This window comes from Podospora bellae-mahoneyi, chromosome 2 (genome assembly GCF_035222275.1).
Source record: "Podospora bellae-mahoneyi strain CBS 112042 chromosome 2, whole genome shotgun sequence".
Classification (NCBI taxonomy): Eukaryota; Fungi; Ascomycota; class Sordariomycetes; order Sordariales; family Podosporaceae; genus Podospora; species Podospora bellae-mahoneyi.
Genome location: NC_085881.1, coordinates 1,541,418 through 1,565,957, shown reverse-complemented (window position 1 = coordinate 1,565,957; position 24,540 = coordinate 1,541,418). Strand labels below are relative to the sequence as shown.

The window sequence follows — 24,540 nt, the reverse complement described above, 5'->3', positions numbered from 1 at the left end:
CGTCACTTTTCTCGGCCGAAGTTACCGATCTTCGGGACAAAGACCCCCGAGCACCGCGGGTCCGACACCCGACACCACCAAAACACACATCACACACACCGATTCTCTCATGCTTTATCATTATCAGTTCTAAGCAAGCGCCCTCCCGACCAACATCTTGGCCCTCTCACTCAACTCCATCCCCAACGCTAACCCCCTCCCCTCCTCGCTCATCTTCCCCCACGTCTTTTGCAGAATGCTGATTATCTTGTCCTCGTCAATCTCAGGCTTGCTCTCGAAATCATCAAACTGGTCGTCCAAAAACACCAAGCAGGCCACGTCCTCCAGCACCTGCGTCTCCTCGTTATTTTTGAGGTCTTCTTTCCTCACCAGCGCAGCTACACACTCAATCTCTTCTTTGTCCAGCCCAGGCTGGATCTCGTCTGAGGACAGGAGCTCGGTGAGCTGGGTGGCAGCGACAGACTTTTGTTTTGCCCGCCAGGTGAGGTAGCCCGGCCGGGTCATGGGGTAGGTTGAGCGGGGGATTTCCCAGCTTTATTTCACATCATCAGTTTAGTGTTTATGAGGGGCAAAGGGGGGGATATACCGTCGAAAATGCTGCGCTCGACAGGCCAGCTGCAGGGCGGGCGACGCATCCTTTTTCCGCCTGGCCAGCCAGCGAGTCATTTTTTGGGCGTAGTGCAGCTCATAGGGGACGTCGTTGGGGCCAGGCCGGGGGTCTTGGGCGTGGGCTGCATCGATGAGGTTAAGGGCTGTGGCGTAATTGCCTGGGAGGGGAGGGAGGGGGGTTGTCATTTTTGGTGGCGGCTGCTGGTAAGTGAACGGGTGAGTGGTGAACTCCTTTGTTTGGTGAAGTGGAGATGAGAGACGACATGGTGCTGTGACCCCCTTTTTTGAGAGGTGGGATGATGCGCTTAGTCAGCAGGCAACGTTCACTCACAGAGAAGAGACAAAAATGTGTGAGGAAAATTGGTTCTTTATTAGAGCATTTCTCGGATCTTTTGGGGGATAGGTGAGAGAAATGGTGCTATTAAGTGAAAGGGAATTGGGGTGATTAGGGCCCAAGGTAATATGTGATGGGAAAGTACTGTTGTAGTGCCAGGTGGTGTGGTAAGGGGACGATGTCTTTGAGTCTTTCTTCCTGTCCTTCTGCTGCTGATGATCCGGCATTTTTCGCGTTCTCTCTCCTTGGTCGTAAACTAGCTTCCATTTTATGTCGTGTCTCTTGTGTGAAGCTCCGTCGTCGGCAGCTCATTTGGTGGAAGAAATGCTGCTCTTCCTTGCTATGAGCGTATCGTCTGGGGGCGCTCCCAAGCAGGGAAAGACACCAGACCATCGGGACCCTCCCACTGGCAATCTTTCGACAAACACTTCTGATCCGTGAAATCTCTTTCCCTGTGGTTGACCTCATCGCAGAAGCGGCGAAGTGAGCTTCCGGGAATGGGTTCGGAATTTCTCGCAGTAGATGGTGGTAGCGTGCGTGTGACCGCAGCAGTAGTTGGTATCTCGAGTCTCACACGTCTTTTCTGAAGATTGATAGATGTGATGGTGAGGAAGGGCTGATGGGAGTCTCTGTCGGAAATGCGGAAAGAAAGAAGCGTTTGTGCCGACTCAGCTGATTGTCTGGCGACGATGAGGGAGAGTGTGAGAGATCGTGGTGAATAGGCACATGGTGTTGACACCGGGGTGGAGTGGCCGACGACGTTGCTCCGAGGCCGAGTGAGATCCCCAAATGCTTCACGGGTTGCCAGCTCGTGTGCCTTGACAAAGTCAACACAGCACATGCTTGAGAGGTTGTACGCCAACAGATCAAAATAACCTCCAGGGCTTGAGTACCTAAGTGGTAAAAGGCCATGAAAGAACACTAATAAGCCTTTAAATTATCTTGCAAGGCCATCAAATTATTTCAAAAGCCTTTGAACCATGTTTTGATGTCTCTTAACTATCTTCTAAGGCTTATTAACTATTTCTTTACGTTCGATAAGTAGCTGAATTGCAAGCAACACAGAGGTTGACAGCAGCACGGTTCACATTTTCTTTTGAGCCAGCTATCAAGTGACGTTCACGCAGCAAACGCGAAGGGCCGAACCAGACGCGACAGCCTTGGCAGCACTGCAGTAGACCACGTCCATGTCGGTATGGCCACAGACGTAGTAGCAGATTCTGTCCTCGCACATCTTGTCTCGAGGTGGGTGATTGGTGTGTGGTGGGTGAGGCGTGGAACTGGTTGAGTGATGAAGCTAAATGTAGCGAGAAGATGTACCTGACTGATGGATCCCATTGATGTATCTGATGGATATCGAGAGAGGAAAAGGAAAGAGTTTGCAGACTGAAAGGAAGCTGTTTGTATAACTTCTTCTGGGACGAGAAGAATCACTCGTCATCTTTTCACCTCAAGAGGAGCATGGTCTTTCACTTGAGGCGGGGCGCAACGATTCACTTCCATTTGGTCTGGTCGTCAAGAGCAAAAGCTCGGGGTGAATCTCAGAGGTTGGACGGAAACAGAAACCAATGCCGCTACGCTATGCTCATTTCTCGCTCAAAAACTGCAAAACCATATCCTCATGCCCTCTCCCAGCCCTCGCATAACCGCTCAAGGATGGAGACTCGAGTCTCCTCAGGTCCGGCCTCGAGGCTGCCTTGAACCTCTCCAAATTAACCCTCCACCGCGCACTATCCCGTCCCCCAACCCGGCAATAACAACTTGAAGGACACTTGAAGTTCTCGAAATCTTCATCGTAAGTGAAGTAGGGACAGTAACTATACGCGAAGGAGTGGTTGTCAAGCGGAACAAGAGTAGCACCCCGGCAACAGGCCACCAGGGGCATGACGTGACCGCAGGGGTGGTGGGGATGAGCGTGTTCTGGCACATTTTGTCGGTGGAGTGTTGGGATGAAACGATGCCCGTCGTGATGTTGCTTGTACACCGCCGGACGCCCTAGGCAGTGTGTCAGCCTTGTCCCGTCGTTGAATTCACCTGAACAAAAAAGCAAGAGGCATACCTTGATCAGCACAGTGATGGTCGTCCTGAGCGAAGAGTGCTGGGGCAAAAGGTGATGTGCGCAATGTAGACAGTTAGAGCATTCATCCAAGAAGAAAAGTGTGTGGTCAGGCGAAAAAAGTCTCTCCAGAACTTGTCCACTACGAGAGAACCACTCCGGGAAACAGGCCGCAAAGTCGAAGGGAACTCACCAGCCAGACCTCTCAAACACTTCATCATCCCCATCCCCATCCTCCTACAGAGGAAGGCATGACACCCCACCTCGACAACAAAAACGACCCTTCCACATCACATCACCAACCACCTAACCAGCTACCCTCACGACAAAATGATTGATAGGTACAAAGAGGTTAACCTATATTATATTATGCATTATGCCTTAAAACATAGTTAGTAGGCCTAGTACTTTACTCCTAACGGCGTAACTCACAATATAATATAGGTTAACTCATGTTAGGCACCCCAAAAAGCTCACTGGCCAACCCGTCCAGACCAGTGTCTGAAAGAGGTGGCCGGCTACGAAAACCTATTAGGGTGGGTTTTACTCCGGAATCGAACTCGGGAGCTATCGGTTGCAAGCTCGCGGCTTGGGGGGGCAGTAACAGCAAGCTCCCACATTCTTAACCATTTGTGCTGACCAAAGGGCGCCCTGGTAGAAGAATATTGAAGCTGGTGTTGGAAGCTGTGAGGTTGACCTAAATACGAACCATGGTTTCTTTGCTCCTTCCAGTGTCACCTCTCTTGCTGTCGATAATAACCAAGCTGCATCTACCACCACGACCACCTGGGACACCCCAACAGTGTTCGTAAATCATCCGTCTATTCTCTATTCTACTCCATTTTATCTAATCCCATCTAAGCATCCATCCCGTCCAACTCAATCATCTTCACCACCAGCCTGATCACATCCTGCTTCTGCTTGTCAAAGTCCACACCCGGGTTCTCGACCTTTGTCTCGATCAGCTTATCGATCACGCCCCTCAGCCTCGACACCAAGACACCGATTCTCGCCCAGCCTCTCAGTCTCAACCAACCGTCCACCACCAGGCCACGACCCTGCGTGTCGAGTTCAATGGCGCCAGAAAAGAGGAGGAGGGTGTAAGCGTTGAATGCTATTTTATTTTTTTATTTTTTTTGTTAGCCCACCATGCCAACCACTTCAAAAAGAACAGGACAAACTTACGCGTCAAATCCCTGACAAAAATCTTGCTCGTCGAAATCATGCTGAAATAGGACACAAAGCTCGCGTGCCCCGAAAACCCCTGCGAGTCAAACAGCGTGCTGCTGGGGTGGATAAACACCCTCCCGCTCTCCTGAGCAAAGTACTTGATCGTCTTTGCTTCGGGATCCAACTCCACCGCACCAGCCATGGAAGCAGCAAACTTCTTGTCGGGGAACTGAATGCGGCAGATTTGTGGGGAAAATGCAGAGGCTGTCAACGCACGAAGGAGGACCATCGACTGCTGCTGTTGTTGCTGCGAGGCTTGAGGGTTATACCAACGGGGAATGATCCCCATCTCAGTCAAGCTGGAGTAAAACTGGGTGCGAGTGGAAGAGATGTCTGACATGGTGGGATAGGATAAGAAGTTCTCGGAGCAGAATTGGCGGATGCGGTGCTGAGGCACGCGATCCGACATCATGGCGTCGAATTCTTGGTAGGCGCGGAGGTCAGTGAGCAGGTCACCGTCGCCTCTAGCGAAGCGCATTTTGGCCTGTTTGGCCTCCTCACGCTTGTCTGGCGGCGACAAGAAGGGACTCTTGGTGCTGAGGATGGCGGCAATGCTGACACAGTCGTCGAGGCAGCCGAAGATCGAACCATAAACCATGAGCTTACCGCACCTCAGATCAGCTGGGATCAAGGACAGTTGTTGACCAAGAGCCGTCAGCTCATCGCCATCCAGAGCACCCATCCGACGAAGCATATTGATAGCCGCCTCAACCGCTGTCACCTCAGGGGGCGTCGGCGCCCGAGACAAGAAATGGCTGACATCACGGATACCCATCGCTCTCACAGCCAGGCACAGTTGCTCAAGAGGAACTCTCCTGATCTCAGGCTCAGGCCGCTCAGCCATCTGCTGCTCAAGGTTTCGTGTGTAGAGCTTGTAGCAGTTGCCCTCTTGCACACGACCGGCACGGCCACGGCGCTGCTTGCAAGCTGCCCGAGAAGCCCAAGTCTCTTCCAGCTTCCGCATGTTGTTCTGGGGGTCAAACGACGTCTCCTTGACACGACCACTGTCGATAACGGCAACGATGTCATCGATGGTGATGGACGTTTCAGCAACGTTGGTGGCGACAACAATCTTTCTCTTGCCAGGTGGCGGTGACAAGAACACCTTCTTTTGCTCCTTGGTCTCCAACGAGGCATGAAGCGGCAAGACGTGAAGAGAGCTGACTGATCGCAGGACGTTGCACGCTCTGTTGATCTCTGCCACGCCGGGCAAGAAGATCAAGATACCACCGGCCTTCTGCAAGCTTGACAGCTCCTCATCGATTGCCTTGACAACATCAGCAAGCAGGTCATAGTTAATCCGGTGTCCCAGTCTCTGGATAATCTTGTTGACGGGGTCGACATCTCTGCCAGACGCTTGGTTTGCGCTGTCGTCGTAGTAGTCGTTCCTACCACCGAGATTTCCACCACTGAAACCAGTGATACGGATGATGTCGTCTAGGTAGAAGTCATTGACAGGATATGTGCGGCCCGCGATCTCGACCAGACCGACCGTGACGTTCTGCTTGTCTACCATGAAGTAATCCCTAAACGAAGACGCGTCAAGAGTGGCGCTCATGAGGATAAGCTTGAGATCTCTCCGTTTGTAAAGAACATCGCGAACAATGCTCAACAGGAAGTCCGTGTCCAAGCTACGCTCGTGGACTTCATCGATAACGATGTGACTGACGTCAGCCAGAGATGCCACCACATCTTCAACCCTGCCGCCAGAAGTTTGCAATCTTCTGAGCAACACACCAGTGGTCACAAAAGTGATCTTGGTACTCGGGCTTGTCTTGTGCTCGCCACGAATCGAGAAACCGACCTCCTGCCCAACCTGAGTACATCTCTCCTCAGCCACACGGTCGGCAAGACCGAGAGCAGAGATACGACGGGGCTGGGTGACGATAATGTTGGCACTCCCGCCAAGACCCCGATCGTACAGGTCATCCAGAACGAACTGAACAGACTGCGTAGACTTTCCGGAACCCGTCTCTCCAGAAATGATGGTGACTTGGTTCTGCTGAACAGTCTGGACAACCCTCTGCCTGACTTGCCAAGCCGGCAGTCTTTCTCTCTGCGCCACCATCTTCTTGTAGTTGGGAGCCTCTGTCCGGGCCAACCACTCCTGCTTGCTCTGCGGGTTTGGTGTCCAATTAATGGGCTTCGGGTACCGTTGCCGCTTCCGTGATGACTTGGCCACCGGTCTTGGTACTTCTGAGGCAGCCGATGCCACTGCCGCAACATCTCTCAAAGCGCCTGGCTTCTCGATAATCTCGTTGATATTCTGCTGGATCCAATCCACGATAAAGTAAATCTTGGTCTCCTCGCCCTGCAGTGATTCCCTCGTATACGCCAACGCCTTCTTGATGATGCTCAACTTGATGTACGCCGGAAGCTGGGCCTCGATGGCCAAGATGACCTGCGCAGGATACTCGGGCGACTTCCGGAACTGCAAGTATGTCTCCACATCCTTGTGAGTCCCGTTAACAACCCCCTCCAGCCGAATCTTGCACACCTCAGGCGAGCTGCTCGAGTAGAGATCACCAAAGCTCGCCTCGAGAGTAGCCATCTCCTCCTCCCAGCACTCATCCGAGTCCCTCCAGGTATCAAGCTCTTCCTCCTGCGCCTTTTCCTGCTCACCACTCCCGCTCGCCAAGAGCAACTCCTGCAGAGCGCAAGCAGCCTTCCCCTCATCACCCCCATTGGCATCATAGATCTTCCTCACCAAATCAACCGAATACCCCGACTCCGCCAACCGCTTGATCGCCCCCTCCCTCCTCAAATCCGTCGCAGCAACCGTAACTCCCGCGCTATACTTCTCCGGCAGCGCCCACCTAGGCAAATCATCCTCCGGAATATGCACCAACAACCACTCCAACGTCTCCTCCCGATCCTTACACTCCTCCACCGCCTCCTCCACATGGCTCTGCCTAAACCCCAGCCCCTTCAACTCTCTCACAATCTCCCCCTTCTGCCTCTCCGTCATCACCACCCCATGCGGATTCCACACCGTCTCCCTCCTCAAAATCTCCTCCAGCTGCGTCCTAGTCTTCCCACCCATCTCAATCTTGGGCACCGTAGCCCACCCCCTCATCAAATTACTCACCCCCCCACCACCTCCTCCTCCCGCTCCCGCTCCCGATCCCCCACCCGGTCCCCTCATCGGTACCCCCCCAAAGCTCGCCTGCTCCTGCAGCTGCTTCTCCCTCGCAGCCTGAACCTGCGCCCTCTTCTTCTCCGCCTCTCTCTTCGCCTCCTCCCTCTCCCTCAAGGCCTGGAACGGATCAGCCTCATACATCCACCCCCTCCCCTCCTTCACATCCTCCTTCTTCAACTGCTCCAACTCCTTCCAATACCCCCTATGATCCGGCGGCAGCGTCATATGAATATTCTTCATACTACAAACCCTAAAAAGCGCATACGTCGCCGCGAAATGCTTCGCCTCCAACGCAGTCGGTTTAATCGCCAAATGGACATGACTAGGCGGCAGTTTAAAAGGCGGCAATTTCGTCACTTCTTGCGTTTTCGGGTTGCGAGCAGATAAAGAGACGATAACCGAAAACCCATCCTTGGTCTTCATGGTGTTGTACTCTGGACGATCCCATTTCTGGCGTTGGCAGTGCTCAGAGAGGAGATTGACTGGTAGTTTTCCCGTCCAGGAAGCGCCGCCGATGATTTGCTTGACTGTTGGTTTTGGGGGGCCAGAGTCAATACTTTCTTGTTGCTGACCAGCGGAGGAAGGACCGCCTTTGCTGGAACCACCACCTGTGCGGCGCTTGGGGTCCTTGTCTGAGTTGGTGAAGACGATGAAACTGTCGTCTTCGGCTGCTGGGGGTTTCTTCTTGGTGTCTTTTTTCCCGCTGGATGACGAGCTCTTCCCAGTGGATGATGCTGCCGGTGGTGGTGGGGCTGGGGCGGGTGTTTTCTTGTGTTTGGCCATTTTGATGCTGTTGTTGATAAATGAAAACTGATGGTGATGTGGATTGTTGATGTGGATTGTTGATGGAGAGAGTTGTTGTTGGTGGTTTGTTTAAAAAAAAAAAAAAAAAAAAAAAAACAGGCTGAATGAATCAGTGCAAAGAAAGGTGTGAATTTTGTTTTTTCTCACGTCGTGTCAAATAAAGACCCCCGGAATGAAATCAGTCGTCGTGCGCAGCTCTCCATAGTCGTATGAGAGCTCCCTAGAAAGTAAGAGGGGAATTCTCCTGAAAAGGCGCAAAGGATTGAGGCTTAACAGGGTTGAGCAGAATATTGCTTGGCAGAGGTTCAAGAGAAGCGCTTGGGCCTTTTGTGCGGGATCACCACGGATAGTAGCATTCGGGGTAGCTGCATGTATATTTTGCGTATCGAGAAGCACCATCAAGCATCCCCTCCAGCACAGATTGCGCTAGACATCGACGTGACAATCGCTGGGTAAAATATATATCAATTAACGAAAAGCCTTTGATCTCCCGCCAAAAACACGACACTTCCCTAGCAGATAAGTAAACTCCATAACGCACTTTCACACGCCTAACCCCACCCAATAACCCACACCATACAAAAGAGACGAATCCCCCTCCCTAATCCTCCATCTCCTCGTCCTCGTCCTCGTCCTCCTTCTCCTCCTCCTCCCCATCACTTTCTTCCCCCTCCCCATCTTCACCACTCTCCAGTCCCTTCCACTCCTCCTAAGAACTCTCCTCGCCCTCCCCCTCCCCTCCCTCACCCCCCCCCGCCTCCTCCTCCTCCTCCGCCTCCTCACCAACCTCCTTCTTCTTCCCCCTACCCTTCGGCCCCCCCCTCTTAACACTCTCCGTCTTCTTAACCGTAGCCGCTCCTCCCGACGGCCGCCCTCTCTTCTTCCCTGTACCCCCAGCATTACCAGCCTTAACCTTTGCCGCCTCAGCCTCAGCCTCCACCTTATCAGCATTCGCCTTCATAGCCTTCGCCCTAGCCGTCGTCTCCGTCTTCTTCGGCGTCGCCGCAGCACTCTTCTTCACACCACCACCACTCCCCTTGGGCCTTCCCCTCCCACGCCCGCTAGGCACCGGCTTCGGCTTCTTCTCGTGCTCCGGCTTGGGAGGGCGGCCGCGGCCGCGCTTGACGGGGGTGGCGCCGCTGTCTGGGGCGGTGGATGCCATTTTGTTGTTCTGGTGGGGTGGTAGCTGCTGCTTGGTTGTTTTTGTTGTCCTGTCTAGTTCAAATCGGCGTGCGTTTTTCAAACAATTGCGCAATAAATTGAGCAAGTAAAATTCCTCAAGAGAGAAAAATGTTGTTTCTTTGCAGGTTGGTTTTTGTTTGTAAATGGGAGAAAGAAAGGACAGATGCAGAAAAAACAAAAAAAAAAAAAAAAAAAAAAAAAAAAAAAAAAAAAAAAAAAAGACAACGAGAATTAAATTGGGGAATTAAATCAGCCGGTAAAATCACACAGCACTTGCCCTGGCGCCCCCTTCCCTACCCAGAAATCAGATCAGTGCCCGCCCCATCCGGAAAACTCCCACTACCGCGTACAACCTGTCCAGTTTTTAACCCAAACATCAAAACAATTCCGCGGGGCGTTTGGAAAGTCCGTTATCTTTTTTTTCTTTTTTGGGCGATTTTTTGCGATTTTTGTATGTGAATCAATTGATCGCTGTTGAATTGGACGTTGCATGATGTTTTTCGCAATCTTTGACGCGTTGAATGCCACCCATTGATGGGCTCAACTGTCTGGCTGGTATCCTACAGAACCACATGTTGCAGAACGCGCTCCAGTTCAACATCTCCAACGTATACCATGCTATATAGTCCCATTCAGAAGCATGCCCATTCACACATTGCAAGATACACGAGATCTCCAACCTCAAACACGTCCCCTCCATCCCAAACGCGTCCACGTGTCATACCCCACCGCTCAACATCAGACATTAATTCATAGATTCCAGACCAACATACGAAGCATATAGTACATACAAAAAAGCACGCACCCAACTTTTTTCTTACTTCATCATACACACCTGCCCAATATCCCAGTCCAGTTTCCAGGCAAGTAAAATTTGTATAAATAATGCCCGCCAGATTTGTAAAATGCACCCTACCTACCCTTGCCAAACCAACCCCGCTATAACCGCAAAACCCATCTTACACCCGAAAGGACAAGGAGTCAACTTGTCCCAACGCTTGTTCCTCCCATCTATATATCGTGACTGGTCCAAATTTATTTGGCCTTGCCGCTGGCACTGCTCTTGACGCGCTTGGCGACGGGGCGGTTGATGTGGTGGGTGGGGATCCAGGCCTCATCGTAGTCCTTGTCAGCACCAGTGCTGGTGGCACCGGCCGACTCGGAGCCAGAAAGGGGCTCAACCTCAACCTTCTTAACCTTCTTGCCCTTGACGGCGGGAACGCGGCGGGTTTGGGGGAAGAGGGCCTCGATCCAGGTCTTGTAGACGAAGTAGAGGGTGGCGCCGAAGAGACCGGTGAGGAAGAGGTAGAGGAAGATGCTGGAGAAGAGTTAGTAACCATCATCGGTCAGGCTCATGTCGGAAACACATACATCTGAGGGTCGAAGATGCTGGTAGGGGGCTCAACAATGGTGGCGGGACCGGAGTGGGCGAGAACCTGGTAGACGTGACCGGACTCGGCGTGGGTAATGACCGCCATGAGGTCAAGAATGACATCCTGGGGGTTCATGTCCTGAGTGAACTGGAAAGGGATCTGGTGCTTGCCACCAGGAGGAATCGAGGCCTCGACCTTGACAGCGGTCAAGTTGCGGATAATGGCGCCCCAGGCAGGAGCATCCTCGGGGAGGGGCTGGGTGGTCTTGAACGCACCGCCGATGTAGACAACGTCAATTGGAGTCGCCTCATTGTTGGTGATCTGAATGAGAGCCTTGTTGATGCGGTTGTTGACGAGCTTCACACCAAAGATATCAGAGTCGGGGAAGGTGGTTTCGATATCGGCCTTGAGCTCTGGGGTCTCGGCAGCAGTCGAAACATTGGGCTCGGCGTCGACCTGGAGGTTGATGCTACGTTAGCCTTTGCAAATCTCGAGGCTGCGATGCGAATTGATAGTTTTGCGCGACGGTGAAGCTAGACGGGGAGCTCGAGCTATCGAGGTGAGGTGGCGCGATGACGGAACCATTGGGACTTACATCGTCCTGAGCAAAGACGGTGGCGGCGCGCAGAGCGAGCAGAGCAAGAGAAGACCACTTGAAGTTGACCATTGTGTGCCGAGCTCCAGACGGGGGTTGACGAGGTTGAGAAAGAGAAGAATGAAGAAGAAAATCCAAGTACCAAGAGGAAGCTTGGAAGCAAGCAGAGCAGAGAGTGTGACAGTCGATCACGTAAAAAAGTGATGTGTGCAATCTGGCCTTGGAGTGGCACCCCCCCCCCCTAGCGTCACAGCTCCCAAATGCTGGTCCGAGCGCTATCAACAGGGGGGTGGCTCCCAAGATGCACCTATCGAGGCCGGCCACGATAATTCACTTGGCGGAATTCACTTTGCTGCTGGCAGCTCTGTATTTGTTGACGTAAGCTTGGCTACAAAGTGTGAGGAAATTTTATATGTGTTGTGCTCTATCCATCCAAAGACTGACTTTCAGCTCATGAGCTTACATCAAAGGGCCTCAAGCAGTCTTTCTCCATATTCAACCCTGAGTTCAGGGGCCTAAGCCTGCCCAGACATCCACCCCTTAACTGATTCCAAAGAGATGAGCTGTATTATTCACCCTGAGAAGGCCTTTCATTAATACATATGATTCAGTCTAGGTAGATTCATCCGCTAACATGGCGTCCAAAGTGATGTCTCCAACAAGCACATCAATCAAGCACCCTTTGACTCGAACAGACCCTTCTTTTCGCAGCATGCCTTGTTTGAGCAGGCACATAGGTGATCGCTTGTATAAGAATTAGTCTAGCATTTCTAATCAATCATGGCCATGAGAAGATATATATATAAATAAAATAATAAATAAAAAAAAATAAAAAAGTATGATATCTGGACCGATGGGGCTTCAACTGGACTCTACACCGACCGAGACCAGAGCGTACAGGGAGCTTGCGGAACCAAGCAGGATTGCAGTTAAAGGCTCCCCCAACTTGGTTGAGCAAAAACATGAGAGTAGACGATGTGCTGAGGGAGGTTGGAAGATCATGGAGACGTTGTTGCAGCAGGAAGGAAATAAACGCTGGAAAGATAGCCAATTGGAATTGCATCCAAGATATGACCATTATGACTGTTCGGTGTTCCTGTTGTTGTTTTTGTTACAGCAGCACAGTCGGACACAAACCCCGGCCGCGTCGTGACGTAACCGGCTGTAGCAATGTCCATCTCATGACGATAACTGGCCTCCAGAGCCATTCGGTCATATCTGATCTGAAGAACACAGCTTTCCTATGAATGATCGATCTGTAAAGTATCTGAACCTTCCCATGCTTATCGATCGATGCCAGAGTGAAGACCTCGATGACTGCGGACTCGGGAAACGTGCAGCAGGCGGAGATGACATCAACTTGGAACGGGCATCAAAACCATACGGCTGAATGTTGGGGGCCACAGCAGAGGATAAATCTCCCGGGGGGTCACGATCGAGAGAAGATAGGGGTTCATCGTGATCGAACTTTTCGACTACAAGGCCAGGATCAAGAGGTGACAGCATCGAACGCGCGCAAACCTAGCTTTTTAGCTTCTCCCCCGTGTGCTGCCTATCGATTGAAATGATTGGGCTGAAGGGTCCCCAGCTGCGGTTGGCCCTGGGCGAGCAAGCCGGGGGTTGGGTGTCCAAAACCAAGAACTGGGAAAAAATGACCGAACAAGTGTGCGGTGACACAGCCATGGGAAAGTGAAGAAATTGTCCTTGGACCCTGAAAAACGAAAGATCCCAACCAGGGGTCTGTCTTGGCTGATGAGCCCTGCGAAACGAAACAGAGCCTCGTCATTCAAGCGAGGAGAGGGAGGGATGGCCGACCCAGAGAGAAGGCGCTCATGTGTTCGGAAGAAACAGCTGCAGCATGTCGAGGTACCAGTGAAACCAATCACACCGGGAAGCCACAGCGGAATGACGTCCACGGGACTGCTTGTCTCAACTCCAGAAACGGTCGCTAAGAAAGAGCTGGGTACTTCTTCTTCGGGTGGGACCGTGGGTTTAGGGGTCCTGGGGAGAGGTGAAGAGCTCTTCAAGGGGGGCCACTAATGCGAACCAGCACGGCAGGGCGAGCCTGTCAACGGCTAACGATCCCAGGCTGCGGGTGAGCTTGTTCTTGATCGTGTCCCGAGATCTGGGATAGCCCCTGTCTGAAGACGGGTAGCTGCAGGCGATGGTCTTGCAGCTCCGTAAAGATGAACGGATGCTGGCGGGAGGTCGATAAGCGTCAGCTGCTTGCGACCGAGATGCATGACGTGCGCCTCAACATATCTCAAGACGTACCACCACGAGTACCCGGGGCACCATGGTTGCCGGGATGGCACTGGACCCTTTGATTTGGACGTTGAATCAACTCGCAGCGCATCGGAGCACGGTCTGAGGTTTCTAGACAGGAGAGTTGCTACTCCCCGTGACCAGAACTTGCCAAGAGCACGCTTGCTGATATGGTGAGGGCATCGACGCTTCCGACCCGATACGCATCGCCAAGCACATGTTCAAGGCATTGCCTCGACAAGCTTCCTTGAGCCGCACGCGAAGACGACACTCGAGGTATGATGCAAGGAGATCCAAAACGGGGAGAATTTTCCGATGGTCCTGTTAGCCAAGCGCTGAAACCGATGAACTAAAACGAGTGGAATCTCCGGGGGGGGAATAAACTTGCAAAGCTGCCCCAAAAGGCTGAGCCCACAGCGTCGTGGTGTCGAAGCGGCTATGACGCCTGTTTTCCGGAAAGTTGTTTTTCTCGTACCGAGTATGATCGCAGAAGGGTTCAGCAAAGTCCGGGGATCGTGGTTATTAAGCGTCTGTCAATGCCAACCCTCGATAGAATTCGTGTACCGACCCCTTTCATTAGACACAAGGCAGTCGACAGAGCCACGGAAACACGGTGGAACATGTCAACGGTAAAGCTGAGACAAGGGCTCTGCGAGACAGAAAAGCTGGTCCCATGAAAGCCATGAAAACGACGGCGCAGGAACCGCGAGGCTGTTTGGACTTGATTGCCTGTGTGCATCAGTTCGATAAAGATGGGCGTCGGGGATCTTGCCGAGGCATCTGATTGGTGTCCTACTAGTCCATGGGAGAAAATGGAAGGGCACTGGCTGACCGGAAAGAAGGGGGACGAGAGGCCCGAGGTTGAGAAGAATAAAAAAGCATGACGCACCACGTCATGTGTGTGTGGGGTTGGGGGTTCGAGTGGGACTGGGTTGAATTAAGCAAGCGTGCCATCTCCCTGAAAAGGGGGACTCGGATTTGTCAAGATGCTTGAAGGTTTCTGGCTCTCATGGTTGTCTGCAACCTCCGATCCGGAAACAAAAAAAGAAAGCAAAACAGTTTGCAAATCGCAAAAGGTCAAGATGCAAGGGGCCATGTGGTGGGTGGTGCCAAGGCACGTCGTTGCTTTTCTCCCATCAGTAGCCCACCCTGGACCTGACCAATCAGACGGGGCGATACATTCAGAACGGAATTGGGCCAAGATGCTGAGGAAAGTTGAGGGAGTTCCAGGTTGTGGTCTAGACCTCAACATGCTCGCTTCCTGCCTTTTCATTGCAGAATCAGAATTATTTGCTGTCTCCGCCCTTGCATTGGAGCGCCGGCCTCTCGCCCTCTGAAATGAGTCCTCTTCACCGGAGTACGCGGATCTTCACCAGAACTTGCGCAAGTGCCATGTATCTTTCAGCTGTACATGCTCTCTACAGATTCGGAGCGTCGGTAGCTGAAGCCGAAGCCGCCATTAATTGCGCACCTAATTCCCAGGATCTAGGTTCACGATCTTCCTCCTAACCCTTTGGGGTTTGGTGTGATCCGCAGGCTTGCCGACTACCCACAGTGCGAGTGCGGGCGTCGGTGACATACTTTTGTTATTATTTGTTGTCGTCTTGAAGCGTGCACAGAATCTCTCAGATGGCACCAACACTTGATGAGCATATGGGTTGTTAGGATGCTAGAGAGCCGAGGCGTGCTATTGGAAACGCGGCGTGTGTTGTGTTCTTGAACCAAAAAGAGAGCGTCCCGAAGATATCAAAGTTCAAGCGGCTGCAACCCAAGTATCTGTGCGCCGGCCGCAATCGAGCCTACCTCGGAGTCTCTCTCGGTGACAAAGTGGTGTTCCCTAAAAGAAGGAGAGTGCTTGGTAAAGAATAAGTGTCCGAAAGACCTCGGGGTTTCGTTATGCATTTTTTTAATTTTGTGATTGACATCCATCACAGCATCAGCGGAAGCGGTTCATATTGGACAATTGGCGGTTCGTCGACCTGCATGTCGGAATTTCTCCTGGGTCGAGGGCGAAGCACGACAGATGATACTCGGCCTGCTGTCACACCGGACCACACGCTTGGAACGATGCACATGGTCTTGACAGAGCGGACGGATCAAAGGTGCACTAAAAACTCACCACACTGAGCTGTCTTATCGCTCAGAACGGACCGTCACCAATACTTGCTCTCCTCCTGCCTTTCTGCTCCAAGGCTCGAATTCTGGCGTAGCTGAAGGAAGAGGGGGGTTGCATTCGGTTGTTGACGAATTCTCCGGAGCCGCGGAGCCGCCACCTTTTCAAACTCGTCCCATCCCGTCGTTATCATGAGAAGAATGTAGGTGCACAGGACATGCTGCACAGGCAAGGTGTCACAGGCGGTATGAGGTGCTGCAACAGAATATGCGTGCTCTCCTGTAACAGTTCCATGAAGGCTGGAGAAGCTTTGACAAGCTGCCGCGCTGCGTCGTACCGCGGCCCGTACTCGGACAGGCACACATTTTGTTGGTCCCTGCAGCTACTTTCCAAAATGAAAAAGATCTGGATATCAGGGAACCTCAACAACTCGTCAACCATGGACGCTGATCATGAGGAAGAACAAGTGACCAGACACCTCAACGGAAGCAACCTTGAAGGTCGCCGAAGTCCAAGTCAGGCCAAGCCATACTGCCGCGACCCCTCCCACTTGCTCCGTCCGGGGTACCGACCCACGCCGCACTGTGTACCTTCACCCCGGTCAGCTTGACATTGTTGGAGGGAAGGGACTTTGTCCGACCGTCATACTTCTTGTGTGCGAAAAGAACTGGTGATGATACAGCCAATATTGCCCCCAGCGGATATCAATCCAAAAAAGAGCCCTCCTTGAGATTTCATTTCAGATATATTCTTGGCTGCCGGAGCGTTTCTTCCAGCCTTTCACCATTGATTTCCTCCAAGTTACTCTTGGCCCAGGGAACTTCAAATATGCGCTCGAGAGGCAGCCCCCAGCAGTAGCACCTGCCGAGTCATGACGTAGAGCTTTCCTATCCCCAGTTATTCTCTAGACTGCTCCTTCCTCATGAAATTTTCCTAACCAACATGTTGAATATGGCACGAGCAACCTCGCAGAAGGAAGTTGCCAGTGGCGTGTTACTTGCATGGCTCAAGCCCAGATGGTGGATACACAGGCCAAAGACAGTGGGGTGACAAAGAGGGAACCGCCTGCCACTCCCGGCTCCCGCTCTCCCACTCACAACAACAACAGCAACAACACATTTATACCACATGTCGCTTTTGTAATCGGCAAAAGATGATGCAGCATTTGCTCAAACGAGCTAGTCTAGCCCCTCGGAGCCACAGAAGCTGAAGCAGACGCCGCCCGCTTCGCACGGAACAGGGGGGATGGGTGAGAGGGTTGCAGCGGCCCAGAGACTCGGGCGCGCCCAGCCCTCTTTTTCCAGCCTTTCTCCAACACATCCTAGACAATCCTGGGCCATCATCGACGCCCCTGCCGGCTTCCATGCTGGATCTTGATTTGGCCGCCAGATCCCGGACCGGCAACCCCCAAGGACCCTGGATGCGCCTCATCCCAACTCTCCACCCCGCCAGACCTATGGATGGAGTGTCCGCAACTATTGCTCACCAACGACTCGACATGCCTCGACATATCACCACCACCTAACAAAACTGCTATCCTTGGCTGCTACCCTTGGTATTCATTCAAGAGCCGACTCCCGTGCCTATACGTGAACCAATATCACACCTTGCTTAGACTATCTCTCAAACAGCAGCTCTATCAGAGATTGTAGGTACGAAGCTACCCCCCCCCCCTGTCTAGCCTTATTCGCCCTTCTCCCACAGCTTCTCCGTCTTGTCTTTTGTGTGCCTGGCTGCCGATGATGAAGTCCGACACGGAAAGTCGGCAGCATCGAGCCTCTCCTGTCTGATTCTCCCACTACTTCTGGTCATCAGCAGCTAATTGACCACTTCGGATGACACCATGACCAGCCTATGATACGTCTACGCGCTCTACGACAAGCCCATCGATTGCTGTAGCAGGCATCGACCCCCTCGGACCCGAAGCTGGTCATGCTGGTCCTGCCCTGTACCGCGCATGGCATACCCCCTGCCTAGAGTCGGTGTGTAGGTCGATGAGAGCTTCTTGGATCCTGTTGATCATCATCATCCCCACTGATCTTACGAATCTCCCGCAGCTGTGCACCAGGTACCGTGGACCCTGTTCTCTCCCCGGGAGCTAACTACGGCTCAGCTGCAGCGGCATCCTCGCCTTGCCGTCAGGCTGTCTTGGCTTCGTCAGGGTCGCAGGCTCTTGAGCGTTGTTGTCCTGTGGGCTGCATTGTCCTCTCACGCAACACGTTTTTTTTTCTTGCTATTTTTCCCGGGGCAGGCATATGCACGTCGTCCCAAGGTTTGGTCAAGCGCGGGCGGCTATAAAAAGGATCCCTCCCAAGCGCCCTAACGCAGTTGCCGCCCCCATTCATCATCCCCCCATCTTATCCCCAGACCTCCCCCGTGTCCCCCTGGTGGCAATCTTTCATGCTGTATCTATTTCCAGCTGTAGCGCAATACCTCGCTTGATCAACGTTCCAACCGACCTGTACCAGGCTGTTGTTGCCGACGGTTCAGTGCAGATTCACACGCGAACAGTGGACGCTTCCATCCTTCCAACATTCGAGAAGAGGTCTGAGAGCGAAGACGACCAACAAACCACCCGCTGCTCAGACTGTCTCCCTTCAAGAATTGTGTTATTAGACACGTTGGACTCCTGGGTACTGAACCATCTGCTTTGCTCTCTTGGCTTTCGTGTGCAATTGTGTGTGTTGACAACCAACACTGCTGACACCACAACAGTTCTCCACTTCAGGGACTTGGAACATCGAACACCCCCGTTCGTCCAACGAAACCAACACCGACCATGGCGATGCCTCGGCCAGGTGACAACTTCCAAGGGGAACAGGTATTTTGGTCTCCCTCCGGGCCGGCTCCAGCCTTCTATTATCCTCACAACGAGCCCTCTTCGTGCCGGTCGTCTCAGAACTTTAGTAACAGTCCTCCCGTCCAGCCCTTTGCCGACGCCCAGTTCGACATCTTCGAGTGGCATCCCTACTTCCAGTCCTGTTTGCGATACTTTCTCGACCACGCCCAGTACGAAGGTCCGATCCAGGCCCTCGCCGCCTTTGTCAACATCCAGCTGCCCTTTCAGAGATCCACAAATCCGGTCTTATCCTCGCGGGCCAATTCCCCTTCGGGTGGTGGCCCTGGATTAGCTGCCGGGTTTAGCGCACAGGGCTCGTCGGGTCGAGCAGCCGGTGTTGGACCCGGGATGGCTGGGCCCGGGGGGGCAGGTCTGTTAGGGGGATTCCCATCCCACATCTCGCTGCTGCCGTATATCCGCCGACTGGTGGCGACCGGGTTCGACTTTCCGGCCGTGCTCCATGGGTTCTTTGGGGACGACTGGCAGAGAGGGATAGGGCAGTTCCACGAGCAGGAGAGGAGGAATTATCTGTTTGCGACAAAGAGCAACAGCTGGCTGGATGTCAAGGCGGCGTATGACATGGGGGCAGAGGAGACGATACCATTTTTGAAGCCGTTGCAAAACACGACGGAGAAGGAGATTCAGGCGGCCGAGGCGGCGTGGAGCGAGTGGTTGGCCATGCAGGACTGGTAAGTCTTTACTCTGGCTGGCAGAGGCGGGGAAGAAAGGGAAGGACAGCTGACTAACGAAATAGAAAACAGGATGGTGGGACCTAGAGGACTGACAGCGATTAACACCCCCCCGCCGGGCGGACACGGACGACGAGGGAAGCCTTATATCAAGAGGGAAGAAAACTGAGCAACACAACATGAGAGAGAAGAGGGCAGGGCTGTATACCTTACTTGACGAAATTTTCTTTTTTATATGGCTGTCATTTCTTTTGGGGGTAAACCATGGCATTGTGGGCTTGGGCTTTTCGGGATGGTGGCATTTTTTGTCTTTGTGTCGGCTCGGGCATAGCAAGCGGGGTACAAAGGGGGCGGGTGGGTTACGATGATTTCTTTTCTTCTCTTTCCGTTAAGCTTTTTTGTTGATATATTGGGATGGATGGTTTTAGTTGGTTTCTTTTTGGGACGGGTTATTAGACCTTGACGAAGTTCATGAGCGGGATGTGTAGGAGAGAAGATACCAGCAGTATGGCATGGCCTTTTTGACACGAGATGATGATGACGGAGATGGGGGGAATGTGTACGAAGAGACAGCCGGATGAGTCATGAACGGATGATGATGTTGGGTAGAGGTGAATGAATGGATGATTGGTGTCTGGAGTTTTTGGGTTTGTGATTGTGAGAAGTGTATGATGTATGATAGGGCGGGGTTGGATGTGTGAATGGGGATGGGTTGTTGTTGGAGGTGGTGGTGGGTAGGTGCATGAGGGATAGCAGGGTTGTGATATGGGCTGTGTAACTGGGCTGGGGAGGGTGATATGTTGTGAAACGGTTGGAGGTAGGTGCGCGTTGGCTTGGTTTGTTGATTTGGTTTTCTGGGTTGAAGGGGTTAGTTAAGGGGGAGGGTTTTATGTCATGCTGTGTGAACAAGGGGGAGGGAGGGTCGGTGTTACACAGAGGTTTGGACTTTGGCTTTTATACAGTTTTCTGAAAGGAAGACGTCATTGTGTAGATGGGTGAAGGCCAGGAGGTCGCGATTGTGCTATCGCTGAAGAGTGTACTCACTGTCTGTAGGACTTGATGGTGGTGGCGGTGGTGGCGATGGTGGTGGTTGTTTTGGTAGCTAGCGTTGACGATGGCAGTGCTGGTGGTGGTAATGTTGGTGTATTTGTTTTGATCATGGCGCTGTGATTGGAGGGGCGACAATCATGGACAGTTTCTACAGTCTGTAGACGGAGAGAGGTAAGGTGATTTTATATTTCACGACGGGCTATGCGGGGTAGGCAATCAGGCTCGTTGGGTTGTTCGGCGTGTGTGTTGACTTCTCTACGCCTCTTTTGATGGGCAGCGTTCCGAGTTGTCGGGTCGGTGGATACGACGCTGGGGTGGGGGGTGTCTTTTCTGGGGAAGGGGTTGCCGTAATTGGGTCTAGGTGCTTTTTTGGTGGCTGTCAAGTTAGTGAGATGTGCTACGTCGGTGGTGGGATGGTCATTGGGATGATAGATGGGGGTTTGGGTTTGTGTCACATCAGAGAAGCTGGTAGTGAGAGAGGGGTTGTGATTGTCTTCAAAGTGAAGCTATCTGCAGGTTGTTCCCATGGTTCCTTGTCCTTCGCAATCCTTTGAGCACTCCGGCAATGTAGTTTCCTCTGGTCAGCCTCCAACTCCAGCCCACCGTTCATTCCCTCATTTTCCTTAGCCCCTTGATTCAGCTCTCCAGCTTTTAATAATGTGGATAGTTGGCTCGAATTCGCGAAGAAGTTCCGGGAGATCCTTGGCATTCGCTGTGATTAAGTCCATCTTGAGCATGATCAGGCTGTTGTGATCGCGAAGGAGTCGACCACTCTCAGCAGTTCTGAAGCAGCAAACCAGCATCACTCGTTTCAAGCAAGAGCCATCTCTATGACTCCAGATCTCTTTTCTTACGTCATGAGGATCGCTGGTGAAAACAAGCAGGTTCAGCACGCGAAGGAACCACTCCGCCACCGAGTACCTCGCCTCATAGGGCGACTCTCGGGTAGCCACGTTCAGAAGCTTCTCAAAGTATCGCTTGATGCATGCTCCGATTGCCTTGGGATCGGAATAACAAGGCTCTGAAGCACATGCGTAAACTTCGCAACGGGTTTTCTCAAAGTCGTCTTGGAAACCGCCTAGATTGCTGTCCCGAAGCTTGTCAAGGTGCCATTGGACAATGGGATGTATTGCGGGGTGGCGATCTATGGCCAGTACCAGGATCTCTCGCAACTCGGACTCCGCCATGGAAAATGGGGCTTTCTTGATAGCCTAGAATGACCACGAATATTCGGTTAGTCGCTTGAATACTCCGTTAGAAATGAACAGGGACTTAAGCCGAGGTCGGCAGCAGTTACGCCCTCATCCGCGGTCTCCGTCTTGATGTTTGCCATGATGGTGGCTGCGGGTGCGAGGTTGAATGTGGGGTGTAGAAGATAAAAGAGAGAAGCAATTTCCTGGGGACAAAGAGGTACCCTAATAACCTAGTGTAGGCCCTTAGGAGCCGCTGACCACGGGTGGCAGAAGCGATGGGAGGCAGGGGCTTGAGGAAGGTGCCGACCTGGAGACTGCCATTCTCACGGGCACCTCCGACCGCCTGTTCACTGATGTCCTCACTGATAACCCCAAACAGCTGGTCCAACATGGAAGTCGAAACGGTCATAGCGCTTGAGAAACACTATTAGCTTCCGCTTCTCATGACATGGAAATATAGGTAAGACGCGACGACTCACCTTGGGATAAACCACTCCCTTAACCTCCTTCGGGGCTGGGGTCGCTCTCTCGCCTGACTCGGGGGCCGTGGTCAGCATGGTGAACTGAGAAGTTGGCTGATTACGGGCGAAGAAGAGATGAGGGAGGAGAAGAGAATTTTGGCACCCACGAAAAATAACCCAGTGAAATTGTGTGGTCAAGGAGAGCCGTTTTGTGCCCAATTAAAAACGGAAGGAGCAACAAAGCAGGAGCAAAAGAAGGTAGGAGCCCATAGAAGGCGGTGAAGAGCCCTCGTTCACATCTCAATGCCCTGCTTTTCGGGCTAGTCAACGAGAACCGTAATGGGAGGGACATCCATGAATTTGTATGAAACCCCTTCGATCACGGAGGTCGCATCTTTTGGTCCTCACCCCCTTGGATGTGTTGAGCTGACGGTGAAGTGATCTATCCACCTGTGTAGAAGTGTCCCGAGTGAGCCTGTATTTAACAGCACTGCTCTTTGTAACGTAATCGAAGGATTACACCTTGTTGGTATGTCGAGATATGCATCGTGTAGAACAACTAACATCGAGACTGTTATATAGCCTTGATCAGATCCCTTGGTCGAGCTCAGCTTGTTCCTGATGTTGAGAGACTCTTTTATTGTTCTGGGAGGGTTCTATCTACTAGGCAATGTGCCTCTCCAACACAAGGTACCGGTAATACCCATGCTTGGTTGGGGCGGGACCTAGAGCGAGTTAGAATGCCCCACATCGCTTTCAATGCCCCGATTTTGAGCTCATAATGGCGAGGTGACTGAGGCTTTTGACCCAATGCTTTCAAGTGCGATGCTGATGGCGGTCCCAAGGTCTGGAGCCAATCTAACCGCCGACGAGGCAGTGTCGGCCTCCTCCAGCTTGGCCGGTTGGTATTTTGCCATGGTGATGGTGGCGAAAGCCGAAGTGCTGGGTGGGGAGAGAAGACAGAAAGAGCAAGAGAGAAAAAGTAGCAGAGAAAATTTGAGCACCCACAAAAGTAAACAAACAGCGCCAGGTCGCGGGGTCGCATCGCTTTCACAAAAGGCAGGAGCAACAGAGGGGGCAATAAATGGAAGGCGGGGAAAGAGCCTTCCTACGGCCATTGACATATCACAGACACTAAGACCAGCTTTGCAAGTATCTTGTAATACCTGTTGGTTGTTTTTGAAAGATTGCCAGTTTCTGTAATTCGATGTCAAGTAAAGCAAGCTCTTATGAGATCGGGAGATATATCGGCCCTCACTGACGATATTATGTCGAAGCTCTGTCGAAGTCGGGATACAACACAGCTGTAAAATCCTCTCCAGTGACATTACGTATTCCCCTGCTTAGAAACTTGTGCCCTGTCCATGGTACACCACGTCAGGGCGGGAAGAACAGTCGTCGATCACTATGGCTACTGCTCAAATCGAGAGTGCCACACTCCTCAGCTGACCAAGACCGGCATACACCAAATTGCTGAACAGCACCACCATCGCCTCAACAGCATCACACTTGCTGTGCGAGGGGTCCCTCGTGACAATTCCGAATATCGAGTCGAGAAGATCCTTGACTTTCCGCCCCAATGCGCTCCGGTTGCTGTGTCACACCCCAGTCATGATCCTTATTCTTGTAGTAAACAGTCAAAATGTCGACTATTCTCTTCGTCTTGGTCATCCATTCAGTATTGTGGAGTTTTTTTTTCTTTTTTTTTTTTTTGGTAAGGGTGGCTTTTTGCTGGAGGAGGTTGGCGACGAGGGGGGCTTCGATGATGGTTTCCAGCAGTGCTTGGTCTGGGAGTGAGGAAACTAGCTTTAAGATGGCGGCCTTTTGGTCGTAGGACGTCTACATGAAGGTTAGCATTCGAATGGAAAAAATGCTTCAAAGGAGATTACATCGTTATCGGTGTCATCCATCAGGCCTATGACCTCGGTCGGGTTATGTTGAGTGCAGTCCGCCATTGTGGTTGCAGAGATGGCGTATGGAAGGCGAGGTGAAGATATTGCGAGAAAAAGGGAATATTGTTTGTTGCTCGCGGCGTGGGTATGTATATAAACAAAGCAATAAGACGTGTCGTTGCTGTTAGGGGGCAACAGAGCCAGAGGCCGGAACATACAAGGGCTATGGTAGCAAGAAGTGGAAGGCAGTGAAAGACCAAGTCTATTGTTTGCTAGTGGATTGTTGCTCTGTTTTCTCTCCTGCAACTGTATGGGGAACTGCTGGTTTCATCAGCGAGATAGGATGAGAGCAACCATCTGAAGCACTGTTTGCCTTCATCCCCATCATCCCCACTTGCTAGCAGAAAGATCACCTAGTCACGCTTTTTTGGTGAGAACATTTCACGTGGAGCAGTCCCCCAGTACTCTCCCTTTTTCCACCTTCCACCAGCCGTCTTCCTCCAGTGCTATCAAGATTGTGATCCTCACCAAATTCATTGTTAGTCATATGGCGAGTCGTCATCAGGCTTCAGGCGTCTGATGTTCATTGCTCGGATGAGTACCTAGGAAAGCACACATGGCCGTAGCAGGCAGCAGGCAAATGTTATCCCGCGGCAATATCAACTAATCTCAAATTCTGTCGAATACCATGTTGATAACGGGCGTTTTTGCAGCGC

The 24,540-nt window shown here is 52.2% G+C and overlaps 5 protein-coding genes across 5 annotated transcripts; 1 reads left to right on the top strand and 4 right to left on the bottom strand.

The window, feature by feature from the left end:
• Positions 1-129: 129 nt before the first annotated feature.
• On the bottom strand, positions 130-956 carry QC761_203380 (uncharacterized protein; the record flags this gene model as incomplete). Its single annotated transcript, XM_062876066.1, has 2 exons — positions 587-956; positions 130-532 (listed from the first exon to the last, which is right to left on the bottom strand). The coding sequence occupies exons 1-2, from the start codon at positions 793-795 to the stop codon at positions 130-132; spliced, it is 612 nt and encodes a 203-aa protein (XP_062734626.1). The 5' UTR covers positions 796-956.
• A 2,755-nt stretch (positions 957-3,711) lies between these two features.
• On the bottom strand, positions 3,712-8,151 carry ucp12 (putative ATP-dependent RNA helicase ucp12; the record flags this gene model as incomplete). The annotated part of the gene is made up of 2 exons (XM_062876065.1): positions 3,712-4,113; positions 4,185-8,151. The coding sequence occupies 2 exons, from the start codon at positions 8,149-8,151 to the stop codon at positions 3,857-3,859; spliced, it is 4,224 nt and encodes a 1,407-aa protein (XP_062734625.1). The 3' UTR covers positions 3,712-3,856.
• Positions 8,152-8,881: 730 nt separating this feature from the next.
• On the bottom strand, positions 8,882-9,334 carry QC761_203355 (uncharacterized protein; the record flags this gene model as incomplete). Its single annotated transcript, XM_062876064.1, has 1 exon — positions 8,882-9,334. The coding sequence occupies one exon, from the start codon at positions 9,332-9,334 to the stop codon at positions 8,882-8,884; it is 453 nt and encodes a 150-aa protein (XP_062734624.1).
• A 623-nt stretch (positions 9,335-9,957) lies between these two features.
• Positions 9,958-14,670, bottom strand: IRC22 (Increased recombination centers protein 22). The gene is made up of 3 exons (XM_062876063.1): positions 11,323-14,670; positions 10,726-11,183; positions 9,958-10,672 (listed from the first exon to the last, which is right to left on the bottom strand). The coding sequence occupies exons 1-3, from the start codon at positions 11,392-11,394 to the stop codon at positions 10,390-10,392; spliced, it is 813 nt and encodes a 270-aa protein (XP_062734623.1). The 5' UTR covers positions 11,395-14,670; the 3' UTR covers positions 9,958-10,389.
• A 1,072-nt stretch (positions 14,671-15,742) lies between these two features.
• Positions 15,743-19,928, top strand: QC761_203340 (uncharacterized protein). The gene is made up of 4 exons (XM_062876062.1): positions 15,743-17,352; positions 17,552-18,333; positions 18,429-19,228; positions 19,301-19,928. The coding sequence occupies exons 2-4, from the start codon at positions 17,956-17,958 to the stop codon at positions 19,395-19,397; spliced, it is 1,275 nt and encodes a 424-aa protein (XP_062734622.1). The 5' UTR covers positions 15,743-17,352; positions 17,552-17,955; the 3' UTR covers positions 19,398-19,928.
• The last annotated feature ends 4,612 nt before the right edge of the window (positions 19,929-24,540 follow it).